Source organism: Fulmarus glacialis, unplaced genomic scaffold (assembly GCF_000690835.1).
Source record: "Fulmarus glacialis isolate BGI_N327 unplaced genomic scaffold, ASM69083v1 scaffold39260, whole genome shotgun sequence".
In the NCBI taxonomy this organism is placed as follows: Eukaryota; Metazoa; Chordata; class Aves; order Procellariiformes; family Procellariidae; genus Fulmarus; species Fulmarus glacialis.
Window position 1 is genome coordinate 38242 of NW_009190335.1, and position 21194 is coordinate 59435.

Below are 21194 nucleotides of genomic sequence, written 5' to 3' on the forward strand. Positions count from 1 at the left end.
TTTTCCCAGTTCCCTTCAAAAAGGTGAGAAAAAATGTCCTCCACATAGTACAATAAAAGCCAAGAAGTTTTTCTCTGCTGTTGATTTAAAGTCCAAATAAGTATAAGGCATCTCTTAATACAATACATCCTAATGAAGCTTTATATGCTTTTTATCTCACCATACATATAGCTTGCTCACATCTCTCCCTCATGGTTTTGCACAGTTCTCATTCTCCTTTGTCATGAGCCTTTCATTTAAAGTTCTTTAGAACAGTAAAAAGAAAAGGAGGAAAAAGCCCTGTTATGGTAGTGCTCAAAACAATATCCTTCGAGGGCAGGCAAGAAGACTACAACTAGTACAACTGAGATTGATATTCAAACAAAATAAAGGTTTGTTTGAAAGCTGATTATCTTAAATTTATCTTCTGAAGTAATAAAATTACTAGAATTCTTTCTAGAAATGGCTCTCTGCGTTTAGGTGTTCAACGAGATGGTCATGACAGAGACAATTATCATAAATTACTAAGATAATTACACATTATTAAAAGAATCCGTGTCAGCTGCTTTTAGAAAATGTGAATCACAACTTCAAAAAACAGATGCAAAGAGCTTTTCCAAATGATTCAAACTTCTGTAGACATTAAAGAAATCCTTGTAACACTCTCCTTCACACTAAATCAGTTCTGACTTTAAGTCTGTCTATATCCTTCCAAAGAATCCATATTCTCACCTCCACTGCAAGAAAAGCATTTAAACACAGTGTGCCAGCAAACTGCACAAAGAGACTTCCAGGCTGCATCTGATCCAACAGTGCGGTCTTCTATCTTAAATGGAAAGACCGTATCAAATGTACTAACTGGAATTCAAGCAGGAAAAAGAAATTAGATTAAATACAAAATGAGAACCCCCCTACACACTAAACAAGAAGCAGCACTGAAATTCCTGTTGTAGTTTATGCTGAAAACTACTAGTTCCAACTAACTCATATTGTTAAAACAGAAACTACACAGCTTGGAATTATCTAATGTTACACATTTAGAAAGCTCATACGGCATCAAACCTTCACATGCTAACAAATGAAGGGGATAACATTAATTAAAGAAAGCCACTTGTGCAACTAAATTTTGGGTTGAGAGTTCTTGTTATATTAACCATGAACATTGTCAAAGAAAAAGTCAATCCTGCAGACATTAAGTTGTTCAACAAAGAATAAATAAGCAAGTGGCATGCGCACCACTCCTCTAATTTTATTACTGGAAAGAAAGCAAAGTAATTAGTAATGTACAAGTCCCTTTGACAAAAATTAATATGAAGCAACATCAATTTTTTTTTCCAGAAGATGTTAGCATTTGTCAGCAACATGTGAAAGAACTTGGCAAAACAGGGGAAACAGCCGGACGTCCCGCCCCCCACCATGGACACTGCTTTGGAACAAGGTTTAAAACTAAGTGGACAAAAATATCTCACTGTATCCAAGTCGTAACAAAGACTTGGAGAGAAAGAAATAACAGAATTAGTGTTTATAGTTTGGAGGGAATCAAGAATGCATATAAAGTTACGTAGGAGTACTGAGTAACACCCGTCCTCGAAGGCTGTAGCTCCAGCCAGTCTCAGCCCATCACACAGCACTCTCACAGGTGCCAGGACATGCCAAAATGCTCTAAAATATTTTGCTCTTGCAAAATTAGATGATTTAATCCCAACTATATCTTTATTATATTATTTATTATTTACCCTGTGCAAATTCAGGGAAAACAAGAACTGTATTAGAACAAATATCTCTTGGATTTTCGATAATACCATTGGTACAATTGTATCTGGCTACCATTTAGTGGTAAGGGGATGGGAAACAGTTCAGAAGTGTGGGATTTGTGTGGATGTCATATCAGGACAGATGCCTTAAGGATGAGGAAATGCAGCATTTTAAACAGTAAAAGGAACAATATGAAACGAACGTATAGAACACTGCTTACTAAATGACTATGTGATAGGGAAGAAGAGTAAGGATGAGATGCACAGAAAAATAATCTCCCAAAGGGGTCAAAAATGAATTTGAAAGAAGAATTTGAGGCCGCTGTATTCAAAAGTTTCCTAAATGGACTTTACCCAAGTGCTTCAACTTAACGTCTGTCCTATTCTCAGATCCACACCATGACTGCAAAAATGAATGATGAAGCTACTAAGGCAATCAGATGGGGTGCAGAAGGTAGAGCAACGTGATCTATTTATACCGAACATGAATTTACAATTTTTTGGTTGGTTGGTGGTTTTTTTTTTGGTTTTGTTTTGGGTTTTTTTTGGGGGGGGGGGGGTGGGGTGGGGTTTGGTTTTTTTTTTTTTGGGTTTTTTTTTGGGGGGGGTGTTGTTTGGTGGTGTTGTTGGTTTCTTTTTTTGGGTTTAAACTTAATGGGGAGTAACACTCATAGGCATGGCCTTAAACCTCAAAATACAGGATCTTTTTCTAGAAAGAACTGTCAAAAATGACAGAAATTTAAAAAGTAGGACTAATATTAAAATGAAAAGGTATCACTGAACAGCATTGCTGGTTACCAATTAACAAATAAGACAGAGTTAGCCTCTGAATACACTTTCATAGACTCAAAACACAAGTGGCGATTAACTTGGTATGTCTCTATGCACTGCTGTTTCAGATGAACTGAAGTGCATCTGTTACTAAAGCAACTTCTTCCTTATGTAAAGTCACTCAGAATTCTTATTACCATCAGCTTTTACATCTTTTTTACCCAAACTGATCACAGTAAGAACAGTTTTCCACATATGCAGAGCGTTTCAAACAAGAAGTATTGTCTTCCTGCATCTTAAGGTTCTTAGAGAATCCTTTTATTGACTACAGGAGCACTAGTACATTTTCACAATGCAGTGCTCAAAAGACAATTGCTTTATAAGGGGGTTATTTACTGAAATGCACCATTAAAGTTTTCCTTTGATACATAGCTACTACTACATCTGAGGATGCAACATTCTGAAGAGAAGGAAAAAAAAATAAAGAAATTCATATGCTAAAACTAAGTTGATGCACAAAACTGAAAGCTACAAAATTGAAATGCAATTTCAGGCAGAAAAGCAGTGCATTTAAGATATCATCAGCTGCAGGATAATCAAAGTCTACTTTAAACAAAAATCTTTCACCAAAATGCATTTTGTAGTGCAATGAATGGCTTAAACCCCCTAAGGTTAGGCTCTCTGTTATCTTGTTAAACATAATTAACCGGCAATAATGAGCTATCATTTCCTACGAGAAAAACGATAATTTCTACCATATGTCATACAAGTAGTTAACATACATGAAACAGTTCAATTACTTGGTAGGGAGAAGAACAGAAAAGATTGTCTTAGGATTATTAGGTGGGTAACTGGATTTTAAACATGAGAAAAATTTGAGCTCAGGTCCCTAAGAGACTTGCATAGAACTTTAACAATCCCAATCCATGCTTTCTCAAAAAGTAAGCAAGTTTGCGTAATAGGAGTAAACAGACTTCATAAATTAGGGAAGACCACACAGATAAAGGCTGAGCAACAGCTAAGAAAACAAATGGTGAGTAAAAGATAAAGAACCGAGGTGGAGTTGGCTAAATGCTACCTTGAGAAAGTAAGAGTTGTGTTGTATTTACTTATGAGGACACTATCAACAGTATGATCTAGTTTGGTTTCAACAAGCTATTTTTTATTCTCTTTACATACAGACCGCAAAAAATTTCTTGGCCTAAACTAAGCAAAATCAGTGACTGATTAATCAAACTTTAGCATTCTTAGATCAGGTATCACAAAGGATGATTTATCAATCGCCACTAAACCAACTAAACCAATCATAGTTGAATAACAGCTAGAACATTAAACACTCCTACAAAAATGAATTAATGGACTGTATAAACAGTACAATATTCTATGCTAATTGCTTCTGGATCACTACTTTAAAGACATATTTCATTAATCTTCAATGTAGCAAGAAAATAGCAGGTTTCTGTGTCCAAAATATGATTCACATTCATCTCGTCACTAAAAAAAAAATTGGTCGTTTTCAGAGTGTCCCACTGAAACCCTTAAATTTCTTTAACAAATACAAAATTTTCCACTATTTCAAGTGACAATTATTAAAACTCTTTATAATTGCAATTATTTATCAGAATTCTAGCCAACATCTATGATTTCCTCTAAAGACCGTACAAGCAGATCTTATAAAAAGCCTCTGCAAGCATACAGATAACAACAATGGAGGATTAATCATTTTTGCTATAGCAACCGCTGCACTGCAATTACCATAGTGACATGAGAAGAATAGAAAAAGTAATAACGGAGAGCTCTGACTTGTTTGGAGAAATATGTCAGCCAAATAAGTGCAGAATTCTCTAGTGCCCATCTCTGTTCACCTTAATCAATTGAAATGCCACTTGTAATAAATACGTCACAAAGCATTTCTGATTTATTTTTAAAAGGGCAATATAAATTTGTCAATTGTTCACTGGCCTTTGGTCAGGTTAATGTACCAATCATTGCTATCATGTAACAGAGGGGAGTGCTACTTATTTTAGAGGTTCCAATTTGGACATAAAGTCTAAGGTCTGGTACATTACCATAAATGTATATATACACACACCTGCTTTTGCATATTTTTCCATTAGAATACACACACATATATACACATATATGTACATACAGAAATGTAGTACACCTTACAGATACAAATAGAGGTATACAAACATACATTTATATACCTTCTTCATGGAAAAAAAAATCTTTATTATTTGAGTACTTCAGGAACAGTTGGTGCTAAGATTACACTAGCATCTGTGACAGTTTCTCATGAGTCACCTAATTGTTGTTTTTTTCCAGCTCCACTTATCTAAATAATTTTTACTTGATAGCTGTTGTTCAACCTGCTTAGTTTAAGAAAGGAAACCTTAGCCAAAATTAGTTGCCTTTGGAGGTTCTCAGTCAGGATCTTATTCAAAACTCCCTCCTTTTTTCAAATGACAGGTAAATACTTATGGCTGGAAAGAGTACTTCAAATAAAACTTTTGGAAGCAGGAAATAATGTTAGACAAAGTCATCTTTTGAAACAAAACATGTTTTGCTAAGATGTAGGTGTAATCAATAAATCAGAACCTTGAACTGCAGGAGTGCAACTGTGTAGAAATAGAAAGGTGGGTGTAAATGAGAAGGCGGCAGCACAAGTAACATACTCCCAAGCTCATGTCTGGACCTGACATTGTTCCAGAGTCTAATATGCACAAGGTTAAGTAAATGAGAAGTGGCAGAGAGTCAGAGCACAGAGAAATATGGAATCCTTTGAAACTTTTAGCGAATGGCAAGGCTGGCACATCAACTATGACAGAAAAAGTCAAGAAAGGGGAAGAAAGTAGAGGCAGGCAACACAGAAATAAGAATTTAACAGGCTTGTGACTGTACATTGAATGTGCTTCTAGTCACGGCAGCTGTATTCCAGCGCCAACAGTGAAGATGCCTGCAGCATGCATAGAGCAGAGAGAGAGCGCTGTGTATCACACACAGTTTGGCAAAAGCTACTTAGGTAGAAGGTAGAGCAATCTTCTAATGCATCTCATTTCACATCTCCATTGTGCTGTTTTGATTTGTTGTGCAATGAAACCTCTTTCAGGCCCCATTACAGATAGCCAAATTACTGTTTCAAACTGCAAACCATCACACCTTAACTTCCTTTGACTTATGACAACCATTATTTCCATCATTTTTGAAACAGAAAACTGAAAAAAAGGAGATGATCAAGCCTGACAAACCATTTCTAGTAAGGCATTTTCTCTAACTTCAGCTCACCTCAAGCAGAATCTGTATTATAAATGCCTACCTTTTGAAGTATCTAAACATATGCAGACATAGTACAGTGGGTAAATGTAGTTACTCTGATACAGTGTTATTCTAGTAATGTGAGATTTTGCCTTGTTATTGTTAGATTGGTACAGAACAAAAAATTCTGGAATGAAAATGAGCATGAGCAGAACTCAACTAAGATCCTCCTTTGCATTAAAAGTTTTTTCCTCCTATCAGTTACTGTATAGCCACTCTTACACAGAACTATTTCGCTGTAGGTAGGTAGGATTTTTTGATGGTGGTGGGATATTATTCAACTTCCTTCAGAATGCATTTCCTAAATAACATGGAATTTAGAATTATATCCCTTCATTACTCATACATGTTGTTTTAGTATCATATTCACGTCAATATTCTCCAAAAATTTATTCAATGAGAAAATAACTATTTGTTGTGCTGATTATTTTAAATTAATGCTGGGAGGATAAAAAAAAAATGATGCACTACTCAATTTCCTACCCACTGTTACAACAGAAGAAAGATTAAAGTCGTAATAGTACTCAAATAGTAAATTTGAAATCATAGTTATAAGTATTTCTGTAGCTGTCAGAACATTGTTCCTCTATCAAAACACAAACATACATTTATAGCACTCTTTTCACTCGCTTAGGAAAATTAATGGGCAGAAAGACCATTAAACCATTTCCCATCCTTCACCGTGGACTAACTTGAGTGATCTGGAATGAAGATAAAGATGATGGTGTGCATGTAGCTGTTCAGGAAGAGGAAGCAAGACCCTCATACTGCAAGATCTGTGCTGGGTGTTCTCTCTTAGAGATGAAATGGCTGAGATCTTTCAGATTAACCAGTTCCAAAAAGTCAGCTTCTGAAAAGACAGCATGTCTTCCCATAGATGATACTGATTATTCCGAGCCTCTCTATCCACTTTGCCATATATGCTGTCCCTCTACATTTATTTGCATGCATTTCTTAAGTCCCTGCACGCATTTTCTCCCATTGTATTCATCCTTACTAGAAAGATTGCTCCACTATTGTGCTCACACTAGTGCTTTGCCTATGAATTTGATGATAATTAGCAGAGCAGAGTATTAAACAACTGGTGATGGAACTCCAAAACAGCAGCCCCCCACGGCGAAGCTAGCTATACTGGCCATTGTCTTTCATAACCTTGGCTGTACCAAAACCACACAGTGTACTGCACTGCTATATCACTGTGCATTCAATTTATTCACATTTTCAAAATTTTAACTATAACATTTGAACAGTTCCACTTCCCTTTGCAAAAATATCCCAGGGTTTATTAAAATTCCATTAATTATGATACATTTCTAGAATTATGATATATCATTTGGGCTCATTAGCTACCTAACATACAGATAAAATTATCCTACATAAAGATTGCTTTCCACGTTGCCACCGTTAAAAAAAAAAATTTTAAAAAAATCAGATTTCTACTTAGTACCTATTAAGACACATTATTCAGAACATCAGCTTGGAAAATAGTTACAAAAAACCCAACAAATTAATTTTTTTTTAACTGCAAAAACCGTAGTGTTCTATTCTTTCCTTCAGATATTATATACGCAAGTGTTTATATTTGTAGATAAACAGTAAAAATTTTACAAAAGCTTTTACAAAGATTTTAGAAATTGTGTTAAACATTTCACAGAAGAACTTAGAGCATTGTTCAGCTTCTACCTTATTTCATTTACTATAGATCTGTAAACCCATCCACAGTTGCTAGATAAGGATCTAAGGATAATTAACTATCCAGCAGAAGTGTCTTCTAGTTACATGTCAGTAAACAGCTTTGCTAGAACTCTTAAGAATACTTCTAAGTGGCAGCACAGAGCAAGAGAATAGGACTCTGGGTCTGATACAGAGTCTGACTTTTAATTTAAAAAATTATCACTTTCTTTAAAATAGATTTTAAACCTAAACGATGCAACAAGGCTACCATTTGACAACATTTAAAGACAGGTTCAGCCTCACAATTAACAAGCATGTTGTATAAATATAGTAAATTAGTTCTTTAAGAAGTTATTTATATTCAATAGTGTCAGCAGAATCAAGCCTGTAGCACTTTCCCTTGGGTTGCAAAATTCTTACTTTAGTGCACAGGAAAAAAAAGTATTTTTTCGACTACAAAACCAACATTTCCTGTTCTCCATAACATGACACACACATTGGTAAGCCACAATTGACTGAAAAAGTATATTCTAATAGAAAAATACAGGCTTTCACTAACCCTTGCAAAAATAGATTTACATATAAATTAAATTTTTCTTCTGTCCAAAAGCCTTCCAGAATTTTCAATTACAACCATTAAGATTTTACCATGTTTCATCAACCTTTATTCAAGTAATTTTAATTCATTTACATTTTGGCTTTATTAACTTGTACAAGTGAAGAATTAATGAACATTTACTCAAATCATATCTTCTGAACAAGGCTACGGAAAAAACCCAAAATCATAACAAACAAAATACATGTCTAATAAAAGTGAGTTTAGCGTTGTACCACGCCTCAAAGCAACTGTCCTTAAGTGTGGCACTCAAAAGTAGAAACATGTGATGCAGAATGTACTAGGATAGCCAAGTTGAATTTAGTTGAATTTATTAGTCATTATTCCCAGATATTTCAAGATTTACAGTCAAATAGATATAACACCTTAAAGAAAAAAAGTAAAAAAAAAAAAAACTTTTAGAGCTAAACATCTTTATTTGTTCTTTGATTTAGAGTAGCTAACCAAAATATGAACAAGAAAGAAACACTCAGGATAGTTTAGAAGAATAAAACTCACCAAAATCTGCAAACACGGACTGTCCAACAACTTCCACAGCACTAGGTGTTTCCTTACTTCTTCCAGCTTTAGAGAAGTTCCCATCCTATCAAACAGGACAAAGATGATGGAGAAACTGAACTGCAGACTAAGTGATAAAATTTGACTTTTGAACCAAAGAAAATACACATCAATAAAAAAGCGCTTAAGTAGATAATAAAGAGACATCTCAGCTATGGAAAAAAATGCACTCTCTGAAAATTGGGACTAGTTTTTGCGTTTCTAATCCTTTACGGAATCTTACAGAAATCCAGTAACAATAATATTCAGATACAATTGTCCATATATTTTGCTGTGTTATAAGGAAGAGACTGGGTTATTTCAACAACATAATCTAAATTATATTTAAGTGATCATAAATACTAATGTGCATTTATGCATATTGACATGTGATTTTATAGATATATGTAATATATAAAACCACACTTGCACACCTGTTAAAAATAGCTTCTGATCTTCCTTCTAATTGGGAAATAACTTAATTTTACATTAGGCCTAATTTAGGTCGTTTTAATCATGCATTATTAAAACCTAGGCCTAAGAAAACAATGTTCCAGTATTTCATCAGAAAGACAAAAGAGGAGTGCTGGATCCTTGTTTATTGAAGAACTGGATCACAACTGGAACAAAACCATTTAAAATGTTAAGTTTTCATAGCCAAGTAAGATGACCTAAGACCCACTTTTCTAATCGTTGCAATCAGCTCATATAAAGTGCTACGCACACAAGTATACGTAAAGCCATTAAGATAAATGATACTGTTTTGTAGATTATGTATAGTTATCTGTATTGCTTACTCATGTCCTGTTCAGTTTGTAGACTTCAATGCTATTGAAGATGCAACTCTAGAGACAGTTAGTTAGATGTTTGCCTATATATCGTTACATTGACATATAATTTATAGTGACTCAGATGAGAAGAAAAAAAAAAAAATGATGCAAATCATCTCCATGCAGAAAAGAAGACTAGGCCCTGTGCTCAGTTGGCCAGAAAAGCATCTCTCATATAAACAAATACTTTAAAAGCATTTTATGGTGCATTGGTGAAGGGAATTACTTTGCCTAGGTTTGTAGAGCAATTTAACAGCTTTTAATGGATCAATTAATGTATTTTAAGATTGATATATATATATGTATGACATATTTTACTGGGTTGATTGATTCCAAAGAATACAATTCTTTCTTTCTAAAGATAAGCAAATCCATGCATACAAAATATATAATGTAGGATAATACTTAGAATACATAAGATACAAATTTTGGATTTTCCAAACTCATGTAAGAAAATTAAAAAAAAAAAACACCTACAGGAGACAGGTCAAGTGCCTTGTGTAGTCACTAATACTCAATCCCTCAAGAATCAAATTCATCAAAGTCAAAACCTGTTCGTTTTTAAGTCTATATAAAAGCCAGAAATATAGAATTCACAACATGCTGCTGTAAAAGAGAAGGGGGGGAGGAGGGGGAAGGGGTGTCTACACCTTTTATTACTTTTGCCTAAAAAGTAGCGTTCAGAGAATATCTGGCAGCTATTAATTTTTTAACTTTTTTTTTTTTTAAAAACTTTTTCAGTTCAGCAGCTGGTTGAAGATGGCCACGTTTTCACAGACAAGACTACGTTCTCCATTCTACAGTGACTCACTGTGATATGATGGATAAATTTTCAGGTAAATAAAGCCTCAAAAACTCATTCCTTAGCTAATAAGAAACACATTAAGCACTTTCTATTACAACAAAAAAGTAAACTTATAACACACACATGCTAAGATTCTTAACTATAGCCCTTTTGGGTAACAGATTTAGTATAAAGGATACACTTAGTTTCAAATCAACTAATTCCATTGATTGTTATTAACAATGAGGTTCTTCACTGACCCTGGCCAGGTTAGGCAAGACAAAAGCAGGATTGCAATAAATAAATAAGTAAAAATAACTCATTGACCTATTTCTCCACAATCTTGAATTGCATTTGTGATATTTGGTTAACATAGGACTCAGGATTTTCTCAACTGTAACTTGCATACATATTGTAACGGTTAGAAGTGAGATTTTGAACCTCTGTCCCACAAAATCTTACCCAAGACCTGAAGTTATAGTTCTAAGAAAGCTTATTTAAAGAAATCAAATCTTTGAGACAGCAAGAATAAAAAAATCTGATCAGCTTTTCTTTCATAAGTCACCATGCTAAGTGGCAGAAACCTCCTAGGACAGCTGATGACACACCAGGAGCCCTGCTAAGGTACATGAAGGCAGTCTGATTGATTTACTTAGCAATCATGTTAAAAAATCTGCAGAGGAACTTAAGCTGAGTGAAAGATCTCCAGTGATATTCTGCAGTCTAAATGCAATAGTGCAGTCAGTGCCTCAACACTGGTTCCACTCATTCCTGAAACACGGAGTATCAGATGACCTTTTTTTTTTTTTTTTTTTTTTTTAAACTTTTCTGTGTTTTAACAGAATCATTATTTGGGTTTTCTCTCTTACCTTATTTACCCATGTCTCAAACTGAATGTTTTGTGAATTTGGTGACGTAGTAAGGAACAAATCTGCAAAGAAAAACATAAGAGAAATAAAATATTTAACATTAGACTACACATACAAATATTTGATCACTCAATAAAGATATGTAAGTTATTTAAAAATATATTACCTATATTTTATAAGTTATAAATATATTGTATTCCAGTGAGGTTTAGATGTATATACATTAAGCAAAAAAGATTAAAAAACAAAAACCCCAAAACCTATTTTCATCCCTCATACTCTTCTGTATATATAAATATACCTTCTGTACTCAACTTCTGCATTTGTATAGTTTATACATAGATTAAATTAGCCTCACATGAGCTAGTAAGTGCTGGATGTTACACATGCACACTGAAGAATGTTTCTTAATAGTAAAGACAGAGACAGACCTCAAAGCTAGAAAAAAGTATACATAGTTATATTTTTAGTAAGTCAAAATTAAAAATAAAAACCTGCCAACCATCCTTTTATTTTGGGTATGTTGAATTAAGCAACAGATACACTGTTGACAGGAGGAGAAAAGGAGATGGAGAAATATTTCAGGCTTCCTTTACACTAAAATTCTCTTAAACATCAAAACAGTGCAAAAGAGTGCTTCAGAGGATTTATCTGACAATGCCTACTTAAAGAGGAGCTTATTCATGGCCATTTAGGAAAGCACCCAAATTAGGAAAATGGGAAGAAAAAGCTTTATAAAGGAGGTTAAAAGAAAAGGGGTGGGGGGGTTTTAAGGGGAAAAAAAAAAAAATTATTAAGTCCAGCATTAAGAAATCCAGATTTTAAGAAAACTACTCTTTTAGATTTAAGCAGTTGTTTTCTTTTTCATTGTCCTCCTTTCCCCCCACAATTTAAAATATCTCTATTCAAGTTACAACACAATGGTTACTTTGTAGGCAGAAAAACAGTAATTAAAAAAAAAAAAAAATAAGAGAATATTAATGCTTTACCCTGAGGTGGTTTACTGAATAAGCAGGTGGACTGCTGTACAGGGAATTTCAAATGGCATAATAAGGGGTATTCTCCTCCGGGGTCGGGGGGCGCTAACCCAAACCATAAACCCCCACACCAAACAAAAAAAACACAACAAAAAACCATATACACATAAAAGAAACAACAAAGATTTTGCTTACAGATTTCTCCCTGCCCTCCCCCCAGCTTTAAAGTTGTACCATTTAATTTTATTCCCCTGAATACCTGAAATGGCAATTTCCTTTAGAGCATACACATGAAAAGCATGATAAGTGTGTTTCATTGGAATGAATTATATTGATACCTTAGTATTTCCTGAAGGCAAGAGACAGAAGTAATGGAAACAATCTGAAGATACCATAGATATAACTTAGAAAACATATATAAACTTTCAAATTTTAACTTTGCATGTAGAAGGAAGTTTGTGCAATATTGTTGATTACTATCAGATATGAACCAGAAAAACATTTAAAAAAATTTAATACATTCACAGGGAAAAAAAAAGAGAAACATGGAACAACAGAAACCTTAACTCACTTTCCTACGGTCTAAAACACCACTAAATCTTTGAAAAGAGTTTTTGAGGTTCAAATAAGTATTTCAAGTAGGGTTGTAGTATTATCCACGCTGTAATTTGTACTGCAATTTGCAGCTAGTTATGGGCTATGTCGCATACAGATTATTCCACAATAGGCTCTTTAAGTGTTATATTTAAATACACAGCAAATGACTAGCATTTAGCAAATATAACAGGTTGCCTAACCTTCAGCAGACATTTTGTTGGCACTATAACCGTTTTCCTACCACATCTCTGACTCAATTTCACCCACTGCAGAGCTGACCTCTCACCTTTAATTGCTAAGCCAATCCTCTCTCTGCCCAGTCCTCTATGCAAGGAGAGATCTTGGGGAGCATTAACTCAGCATTCCCACTGGTAATGCTATGTTTATACATGTTTTGTGACTGTATCCCAGAATTAGACAAAATGGCATAGCTGCCAACACAAGACGTAATTCGCCCAGTATTATTATGCTAGAAATTCAGCTCTGAACAGTTGGTTATTACTAGGTTAAATAAATGCATCAAGTTTTTATGCAACACAGTTACTCTTCTAGGGTAGAAAAAACAAATAGAAAAGGCAGATATGAGTTATGCTGGGGGTATTACAAAGTCCTTAGTTCTAAATCATTTATTTAAGGTTAAAACAAAGTTCATTAAAAGTAAAACCAGCAAAAATAAAGCAGCGCTATTTCTTGACTAATTTAACATGCGATGCAATTTCATTTAATAATTATTCTTAATTTTAAAACCTATACTAATGCAGCATACTATGACAACTTCTCAGTAAAAAAAAAAAAAGAAATAAAATCTTTTCTTCAATGAGAAAATGCAGTACACCTATAGTATCCTTACAATAGAGGTTTTTGAATAAAGAGAAATGAATGTCCTTAATATCTTAATGAGAAGTCATATAAGCACTACTATGAATTGAACTATCTATAAGTAGTAATATGTCTTATTTTCATTTGAGCTTTACAGACTAAATTTATCAGTTACAGCTCCTCAGAGAGCATAATGACCATGTTTGACTCAAAAGACATTCCATATTGTTCATCCCAGAGTTGCAACAGGCCACAGAAAGTCAGGCACTCAACATGACTGGGCAAAACGATAGCAAAGTAAACTGCAAAGTATACTAACCCTAATTTTGAGACACAGCCATTATGAACTCACTCAAGTATTAGTGAATTACTTGTAACAGAGTATGTATGGTTACTGTATATTACACATATACACCTATTTTGTAAAAGCATGTAACAAAGAGAGAGAGATTTGCAATGGATTTTTCTTATGCAATGAAAAAAAATCAATTTTTTTCCATTCTTAGTCTGAAGCATATTACATTAGTTGTTTTTCCCTCCTCATTTAATCTGATTTCATAAAAGTGTATAGAAATATTGGGAAATATGACTGCACAGGGAATTGAAATAACATAGGAAGGCAAGGAACAACAGGCATATAAAATCCCAGATGTTAGGACTAGAATCAAAAGTAGCTTTAAAATAAACATTAAACTCCGTGAGGAAAAAAACAGGGATGAGAGAACCACGGTGGATGAGATGTCACACAACTTAATATAATCAAAGAATACATTTAGCTATCTGCAGCGTAGGAGGAATAAATCAGGATACTAAATGCAAGTCAAACTACAAAGAGCTAATAGAAAGACAATAATTTAAAACATCTCAAATGTTTACTATATTAAAAATGTGGAGGTGCTTACAGATTTAAAGTCTTTGTTCAGCCGCTGTACAAACCAGGTATTTTAACGTGAACACTTGTTCCACATTTTGAGAGTAGGAAAATAGAGCTATGTTTTAACAGGAGACAATCTAACATATGTTTCTTTGGTTTGCAAGAGATCAGTGCTGAATATGGCCCTCTGCACTAGCTTAAAGATGATTAAATTCAGCAACATGCCTGTTTTGCACTGAACTCCCTCCCACCCCTGAAATAGCTTCTCTTGAAAGTTACTAAATTACTTTTGCCCTTTGTTCCTCTTCACGTCCTACTCTGTCTCTCCTTTTTCTTAACTCGAGGCATATAACATCATATACAACGAATGGAACCAACACACCAAAGCAGCTCCGAGGCTGCTGTAATATTACACTGCACTGGTAAAATGCAAAAGGCAGGCAAAGATAGCAGATAATCTTCCAGAAATAGTATAGATGACCTAGTGCCACACTGCTCCTAAGTTAAAGCCACAAGCTGTGATTTCCCATAGGATGACTTAATATAGGTACAGCAACACTACCTCTAGTTCTAGAGCCCGCTGAACCAATTCAGGTGGTATGTTATTGCCAATTGTCCTCCTTTTTATCCTTAAGCCTTCTTAGAAGCTACGTGTCTCAAATGCTCATGCATATTTTTGTGATTAGACCCTCTGGCACTGAAATGAAATCGAATGCTTAATATTTACAAGTAATTTTCTGTTTTGATCAAGAATGTCAGAGATTTCAAAGTAAGGAAAACAAAAACATTTCTTTGCAGCAGCAGTATGAAAATGCAATGTAATTTAGACACTCCAAATAACTGTTTACAAATTTTTGTAGTTCAGAATTACAAGTGTTTTCTCCAAGTTTGTAGGAAAGAAACTTCTAAGAAAAACCAAGCCCTGCCTGGTGCAGAATTTTAGACCAGATTATTTCCAAAGGTTACTTCAAACCTAACAAACCAATGATTCTGTCTGGCTTTATTACATAAGTTTTTGTCCCTAAGAACAAAAGCATATGAGAGAAAAAAAAATTAAGAATCTGTGCAATTTATAAATATCTTTTTCTATACAGCCATAGCAAAAACTCCTTGCAAGCATCCCCTTCCCAAAGGAACGGTATCCATGGCAGACATCTCTCGCCACTATTGCTATAGCTTTCCATGTCTATTATTACTACATTGTGTAATATATAAGGGCTGCAGGAGTAGAGATGGAGCCAACAAATGTATTAAGATGTTCAGTACTTGGATTACAACAATAAAGATATACACAGTTCATTTCCACACTTTTTGTATTTTAAAACACTAATCATCTTGAAAATGGCAACATTTTTGTTTTGCTTCTGGCTATACCACGAAAAAACTCAACCTCTCTTTCCTACAAGGAATGCCTATCATATCACATACAGTCAGGAAAAGTCACTTGTCTAAAGATACGCTCCCCCATTACCTTTGGAAGGCAGTTTTGATTGCAATTTCAGCTGTAGAAAACGAAATCATTTGCACACAGATCTCTAAGTTTAAAAAGCATGGATAAAGTATTGAGGGCTGTATCATAATGCTCTGTTCAAATGCTGATGAACCTAACAACAGCATAACGTGAGGTATTTAAAACCTGAGGTTATAAAATCAAATAATCTGGAGCTCAACAACCTTAATTATTTACAGAATACAAAGGTGATACTCTGGATACTTTTACTAGTCAATAGGTACATAAAGGGATACTAAAAACAATAGGCAAGGATGTACTTTTAATAACCCTATGCCAATTATAGATTCTGGAGATATACAATGGAAATAGGCAATGGGAGGAGGAAAAGTCAGTCTGGCCACTCTCCTACTGCCACTGCCAGAGAAAGAATACTGGGTTAGCTGGATGGACCACTAGACTAAGCCTGCAGGGCATTTCTTACATTTTTAATTTGCGACGTGATGTAGTAAAGGTTAGTAAAATCCTTGATAGTTGGGATGGGGGAAGATCCTCAAGACAGATTCAGGCAGATTTCCTGAAATGTAACACCTACAGCTTAAGTGAATGGCTAGAAATAAATGAAGCAATACTGTCTGAGAAGAAATGTTTCTCTTAAACAAATGCAAAGTGAAGTGTGTTCACATTTAAATATGTTTTCCTATTTTTGATTTAACAGGCAGTGATTAACATAAAAACAACATAAGCAATAGGAAAATTCATAAACAAAGTTCAACAGCCTGGGAATAAGATAACGATTCAAGGAGGTTACCCAGCATTTTAGATCCACAAGACTGAAAAACAACCTAAATATATACCAAACACTTCATACAGAAGATACCTGACACATGTTGCGACACAAACCCACACTGTATTAGCATTTTACTCACAACTTTACTTTCCCCAAAAAGTGAGTTGGTGAGCAAATTTGGCTATTCTTAAATTTGAGTTAATTGGTTTCGTAATGAAATGGGGCTATCCAGGGCTATACATCTTATCAACAGTAAAAACATACTGAAAAACACCGAATTCAGCATTCATTCTAACAAAAAAAGGAAATGGAGATTATTAGAATTTCTGTTTCAGCTTGAAAAAGGGAAGATATTCAAGTACTGTATTGCAAGCTTAAGTAACCTAAAGCTTCATTACCGAGGAACCACAGCAGTTCGATCCATCTTTATTTGATGGGATCCGCTAATTTTCATGTTGTATCAACATACGGCCCAATGAAGACTGAAAAATCTCCCCAGAAGGCTACATAAAACTTGTACAGCTAGACTGCACTGAGTTTAGTGCCTTTAAATCTATCTTTTATCAATGCCAAAGTCATCCTAGATACATCTACAAACACCGAAAGAATAATTTGAACACAGCACACCCGTATCTTGAGCTAGATCCATTTCTGATCATTTTTATGTAATATATCTAATGAAGCATTACATAACTACTAATGTTTAGGGTGGCCCATCTCGGGCACCAAAAGTATGGCATTCTTGCCACAGGGGCTCAGAAACCAGACACTTATAATAAAGATGCCCAATAGATCGCCTACTGAGAGCCCAACATGTAATTGCAACAGGTTATTGGTCATGACAAAGGAATTCCATAGAAAAGATGGATTAAAATGCAGGACAGCATTCAAACACCTTGAACTTGAAAGCATTTCTACTCTTCCTGCAATTCCTGGCTTCTTACACCATATATCTTACAATTTTTGCTGCAGATGCAAAATAATCATAGAAGCTGTTTCCAACCAAACAGCTCTAAGTCCAACAGCAGGTCCACCTCTGATCTTTATCCCACAGTATTCTTCACACAGACAATCCTAGACTCCTCTCAACACAGTCTCATGCAACTATGCTTCTCTTATTCCACACACCATTAGGTTGGTCTTCCCCTAGTAACTTCAAGTCCATCTGTTAACATCCTCTTCTAGAAATTCATTGAGTGTTTGGTCCTCATCATCTCCATCTAAATTCCCTACCTGCAGCCTAGATTTCTTCCCCACCTACCAACTTCTATTCCCACTTCTTGTGCATCATCTCTGCCTTTTGCCCCCTGCTCTCAGTTAAGCATCCAAACGCTGGCAATAGTCCAGAGCCACAATGGAAGGGAAGGCTTCAATAATCCCTGTCTATGGTATGTTCGCTACTGATGACTGTTTTATAAAGGCAGTAATAATAGCAATTAAGGAAAACAACAACAAAAAACCCCAGCTGATATTTCTAAAACCTGTTTCAAACTGGCTAAGTTTAGATGGATCTTTTAATTAAAACAGCAAAAGCAAAGAAACCTTGCTATTTTTCAGGAAGGACGTTTCAAAAGCAACTGCTAGGTCACTAAGAAAAAAGTTGTCCTAAGTTATCAAATACCAAACCAGCTCCACCACGACTTCAGTCTGTGAAGTGGCTAAGCAAGTACAACTGAAGGTTAGAAAAAGTTCAGTGTGGAGGTAGGTAGAGAGCTTAGAAGACTTCAGCCCAACTGGAAAACTGCAGACAGTCTTATTAAATAAAGCAGATAGTATTACAAACCCTAGCTTCCAAACATTGCTTTTTCTTATTAGGACTACTAGGAAATCGCAATAAAACCTAACTATACACAATCTGCTCCAAGTTCACTTCTGATTATCTTTGTTATTTTCCTTCACTTTTGAGTGTTATAAAAAATGGAACTATTTATAGATGGAGCATTCATTTCACTAATGACTGATTTGACCTTTCTGCTTAATGTCAGAGGGCTTTATTTCAGAATTAAAACCCTCAGCATCTATGGTTGTCTTCAGAAGCCACCAGGGCACGAGCAACATTCTTAAGTTACAGCTTGATTTCACATTTACTTCAGAAGTTTAAGTTAATAAAGTAAAAAAAAAAAAAAAAAAAAGCCCCTATTTTTAAACACCATCAAAATGCACAAGGTATTACCCAATTAGAACATAGAAGTGTACACCCCAAACATGCCTAAAAAATTTTTCATTTATGTGGAAGAACAGGTGTGCCTGTGCATATTCTTTAACTAGAAGTTACTTGTGGATGTGAACATGCCTGCTTGTATGTATTGGTAAATATGCAAATAATGTGCTGAACTAAAAATCTCTGCAGTGTGTTGACAGAATGGGTAAGGTGACATCTGTATTAAAATCATTAAGCGTCATAAAGCCTAAGGACAAGTAAAAGATAACTTTCCTCTATTTACATTACAGATTTTCCTCTATTTACATTACAGACTGACCTACCAGTAGGAAAAAAAGTATTTAAAAACAAAATTAAAAACGTTATTTACAATTTTTTTAGTTATGCAACTTCAGTTGTACAATACTTTTAATAGGCACAAACGTAATTTTATGCAAAAAAAGTTAGATATAGTCAGTTTTATTTCTTTACTCCATGGAAATGGAAAACCAAACCTGACAAGTTTTGTGCTTCTGTTCATAAGTTTTTCATTCAGGTAGAGAAACCCTCTATCATTTGGTATTCAGATTTGTTTGTCAAGTTGGCATTTCTCTAATACTGCACTAGAGAAAATGGAATACATCTACTGCCTAGCTATAGCAATTTAGCTTTTACAATATAGATACGGGTACAAGTACCAACCCTAATGAGTTTGCAATTAACTTGTCATGAATTTTTGGTGCTAGTAACATGAAACCGTAAGTTAAGAAACCACTCCTTCCAGTAACTTCCTTCTCTGAAAATTTAAGCAAAACAAAAGGACTTCGTATGTTCCAAACAAGAAAAAAATTTGCAAACACAAATTAAGAAATGTGCTTATAATAAAAGAAGTTGTGAATTTATTCTGCTTTTCAAATGGGTCTTTCAAAATTTAGTAAGTGTTTACTGGAACTATTTAGTAAAACAGACGATAAACAATTATAAACAACATAAGCACTAAAATCCCTTTCATTATTAAAAATTACTATAGAAAAAATCCATATGCATAAATTTAAAAGCATCATTTAAATGGAAAACTTTTAAATTAGATTTTTGCTAAATAGTTATGCTTCTGAATATGCAGAGCAGGTGGGACTGTTCCTCTGGTTTTTGGCACTTCAAACATGATTTTTCAGACTAGAGGCAATAATATTGTTTCAAGCAATAGAAGATGACCACTCAGTGTTAAGAGTGCTTTCCGAATCCATTTTCATATTCATGCTTTCTCAATAAAATGCTGTTCAGGGCAGAACCAATTTACTTCTCACCTATATTAAATTATTGATTCCCATGAAAATATCATGTTAGTACCCCCCAGTATATATAACTATATCAGTATATAATTAAAAATTTTAAAAAGAATAGCTTTTGAGACACTTCATAATGGCAATTTTAAAATTAAAACAGCTAAGCAGATAGCACAGGTCATGGGTTCTTTCAGAAAGATTAGGAAAAACTTAAGTTAAAATAGCTATTTATTTTCTCTAAAGATCTCTACTCATTCTTTAATTCCCTTCGTGAGGTAAGCTATGAGTAAGAAAAGTGGCATTCGCAAAAGTAGACCAATCTCAGCAGCAGGAGGAGATACAGCTAATTTGAGCAACTCTGGTTTCACCTTAGGAGCAGAAATTTCCTGTTGTATTGAACACTGTGCAGGAACAAGTGGAGGAATAGACTAACAGGAGATCATATCACACAGAGCATTTTTAATTAGAGATAACAAATCTGTGAATAGGAAAAATAAAAGCAATAAAAAAAACAAACTTCACAGACAGATTGAGGTACTCCAAAATATATCCTGTGTATCTTATATGATACATTTTTTGCCTCCATTACTTGCTATAAACTCTCAGGTCAGCTCTGTTATCAGAGCTTAAAACAGTTAAAAAATTAAAAAAATGTTCAAGGAATGAAACAGTGACATGGCATTACTTAATATTTGTTTTGGGAAAAAATGTAAGGGAGGGGGCAAAACGAGAGAGAACAATTTGACTTCAAATACATACACACCCCCAAAGTTTTAAAATGCCACTCAAGATGAGTTCTAAAAGGCCAGATAATTTGTTTGCAAACATAATGAGCCTGGTTATTTTAATAGAGATTAAATGCAGATCTATTGCATAAAATAAGCTTTGATGATAATAATATATGCAGAGAGGCTACCAGCTTCCACCAAGAGGAAACCCACCAAAAATATAATCAGAGAGTCTGACATCAAGCATTACAGTGTCTTCAGAATCCAGGTTTAAATGATTACAACAGAAGAATCACCTATGATTTGAATGATTGTTTTTCAAGCAGAAAACTATTTACATTTATGTGTTTAACTAAGAAGTGGGAATCAAAAATAAAAAACATTGTAAATGTTCTGGTACA

The 21194-nt window shown here is 34.5% G+C and overlaps 1 protein-coding gene across 1 annotated transcript in view; it reads right to left on the reverse strand.

Annotated features, from left to right (window-relative positions):
• ITFG1 (integrin alpha FG-GAP repeat containing 1) overlaps window positions 1–21194 on the reverse strand; it is a gene marked incomplete at both ends in the record, with an annotated part of 64944 nt that overhangs the window by 31122 nt on the left and 12628 nt on the right. Inside the window, 2 exons of the mRNA XM_009585222.1 lie at window positions 8611–8695; window positions 11133–11194. Of these exons, the coding sequence (XP_009583517.1) occupies window positions 8611–8695; window positions 11133–11194 (147 nt within the window). The remainder of the gene's footprint in view (window positions 1–8610; window positions 8696–11132; window positions 11195–21194) is intronic.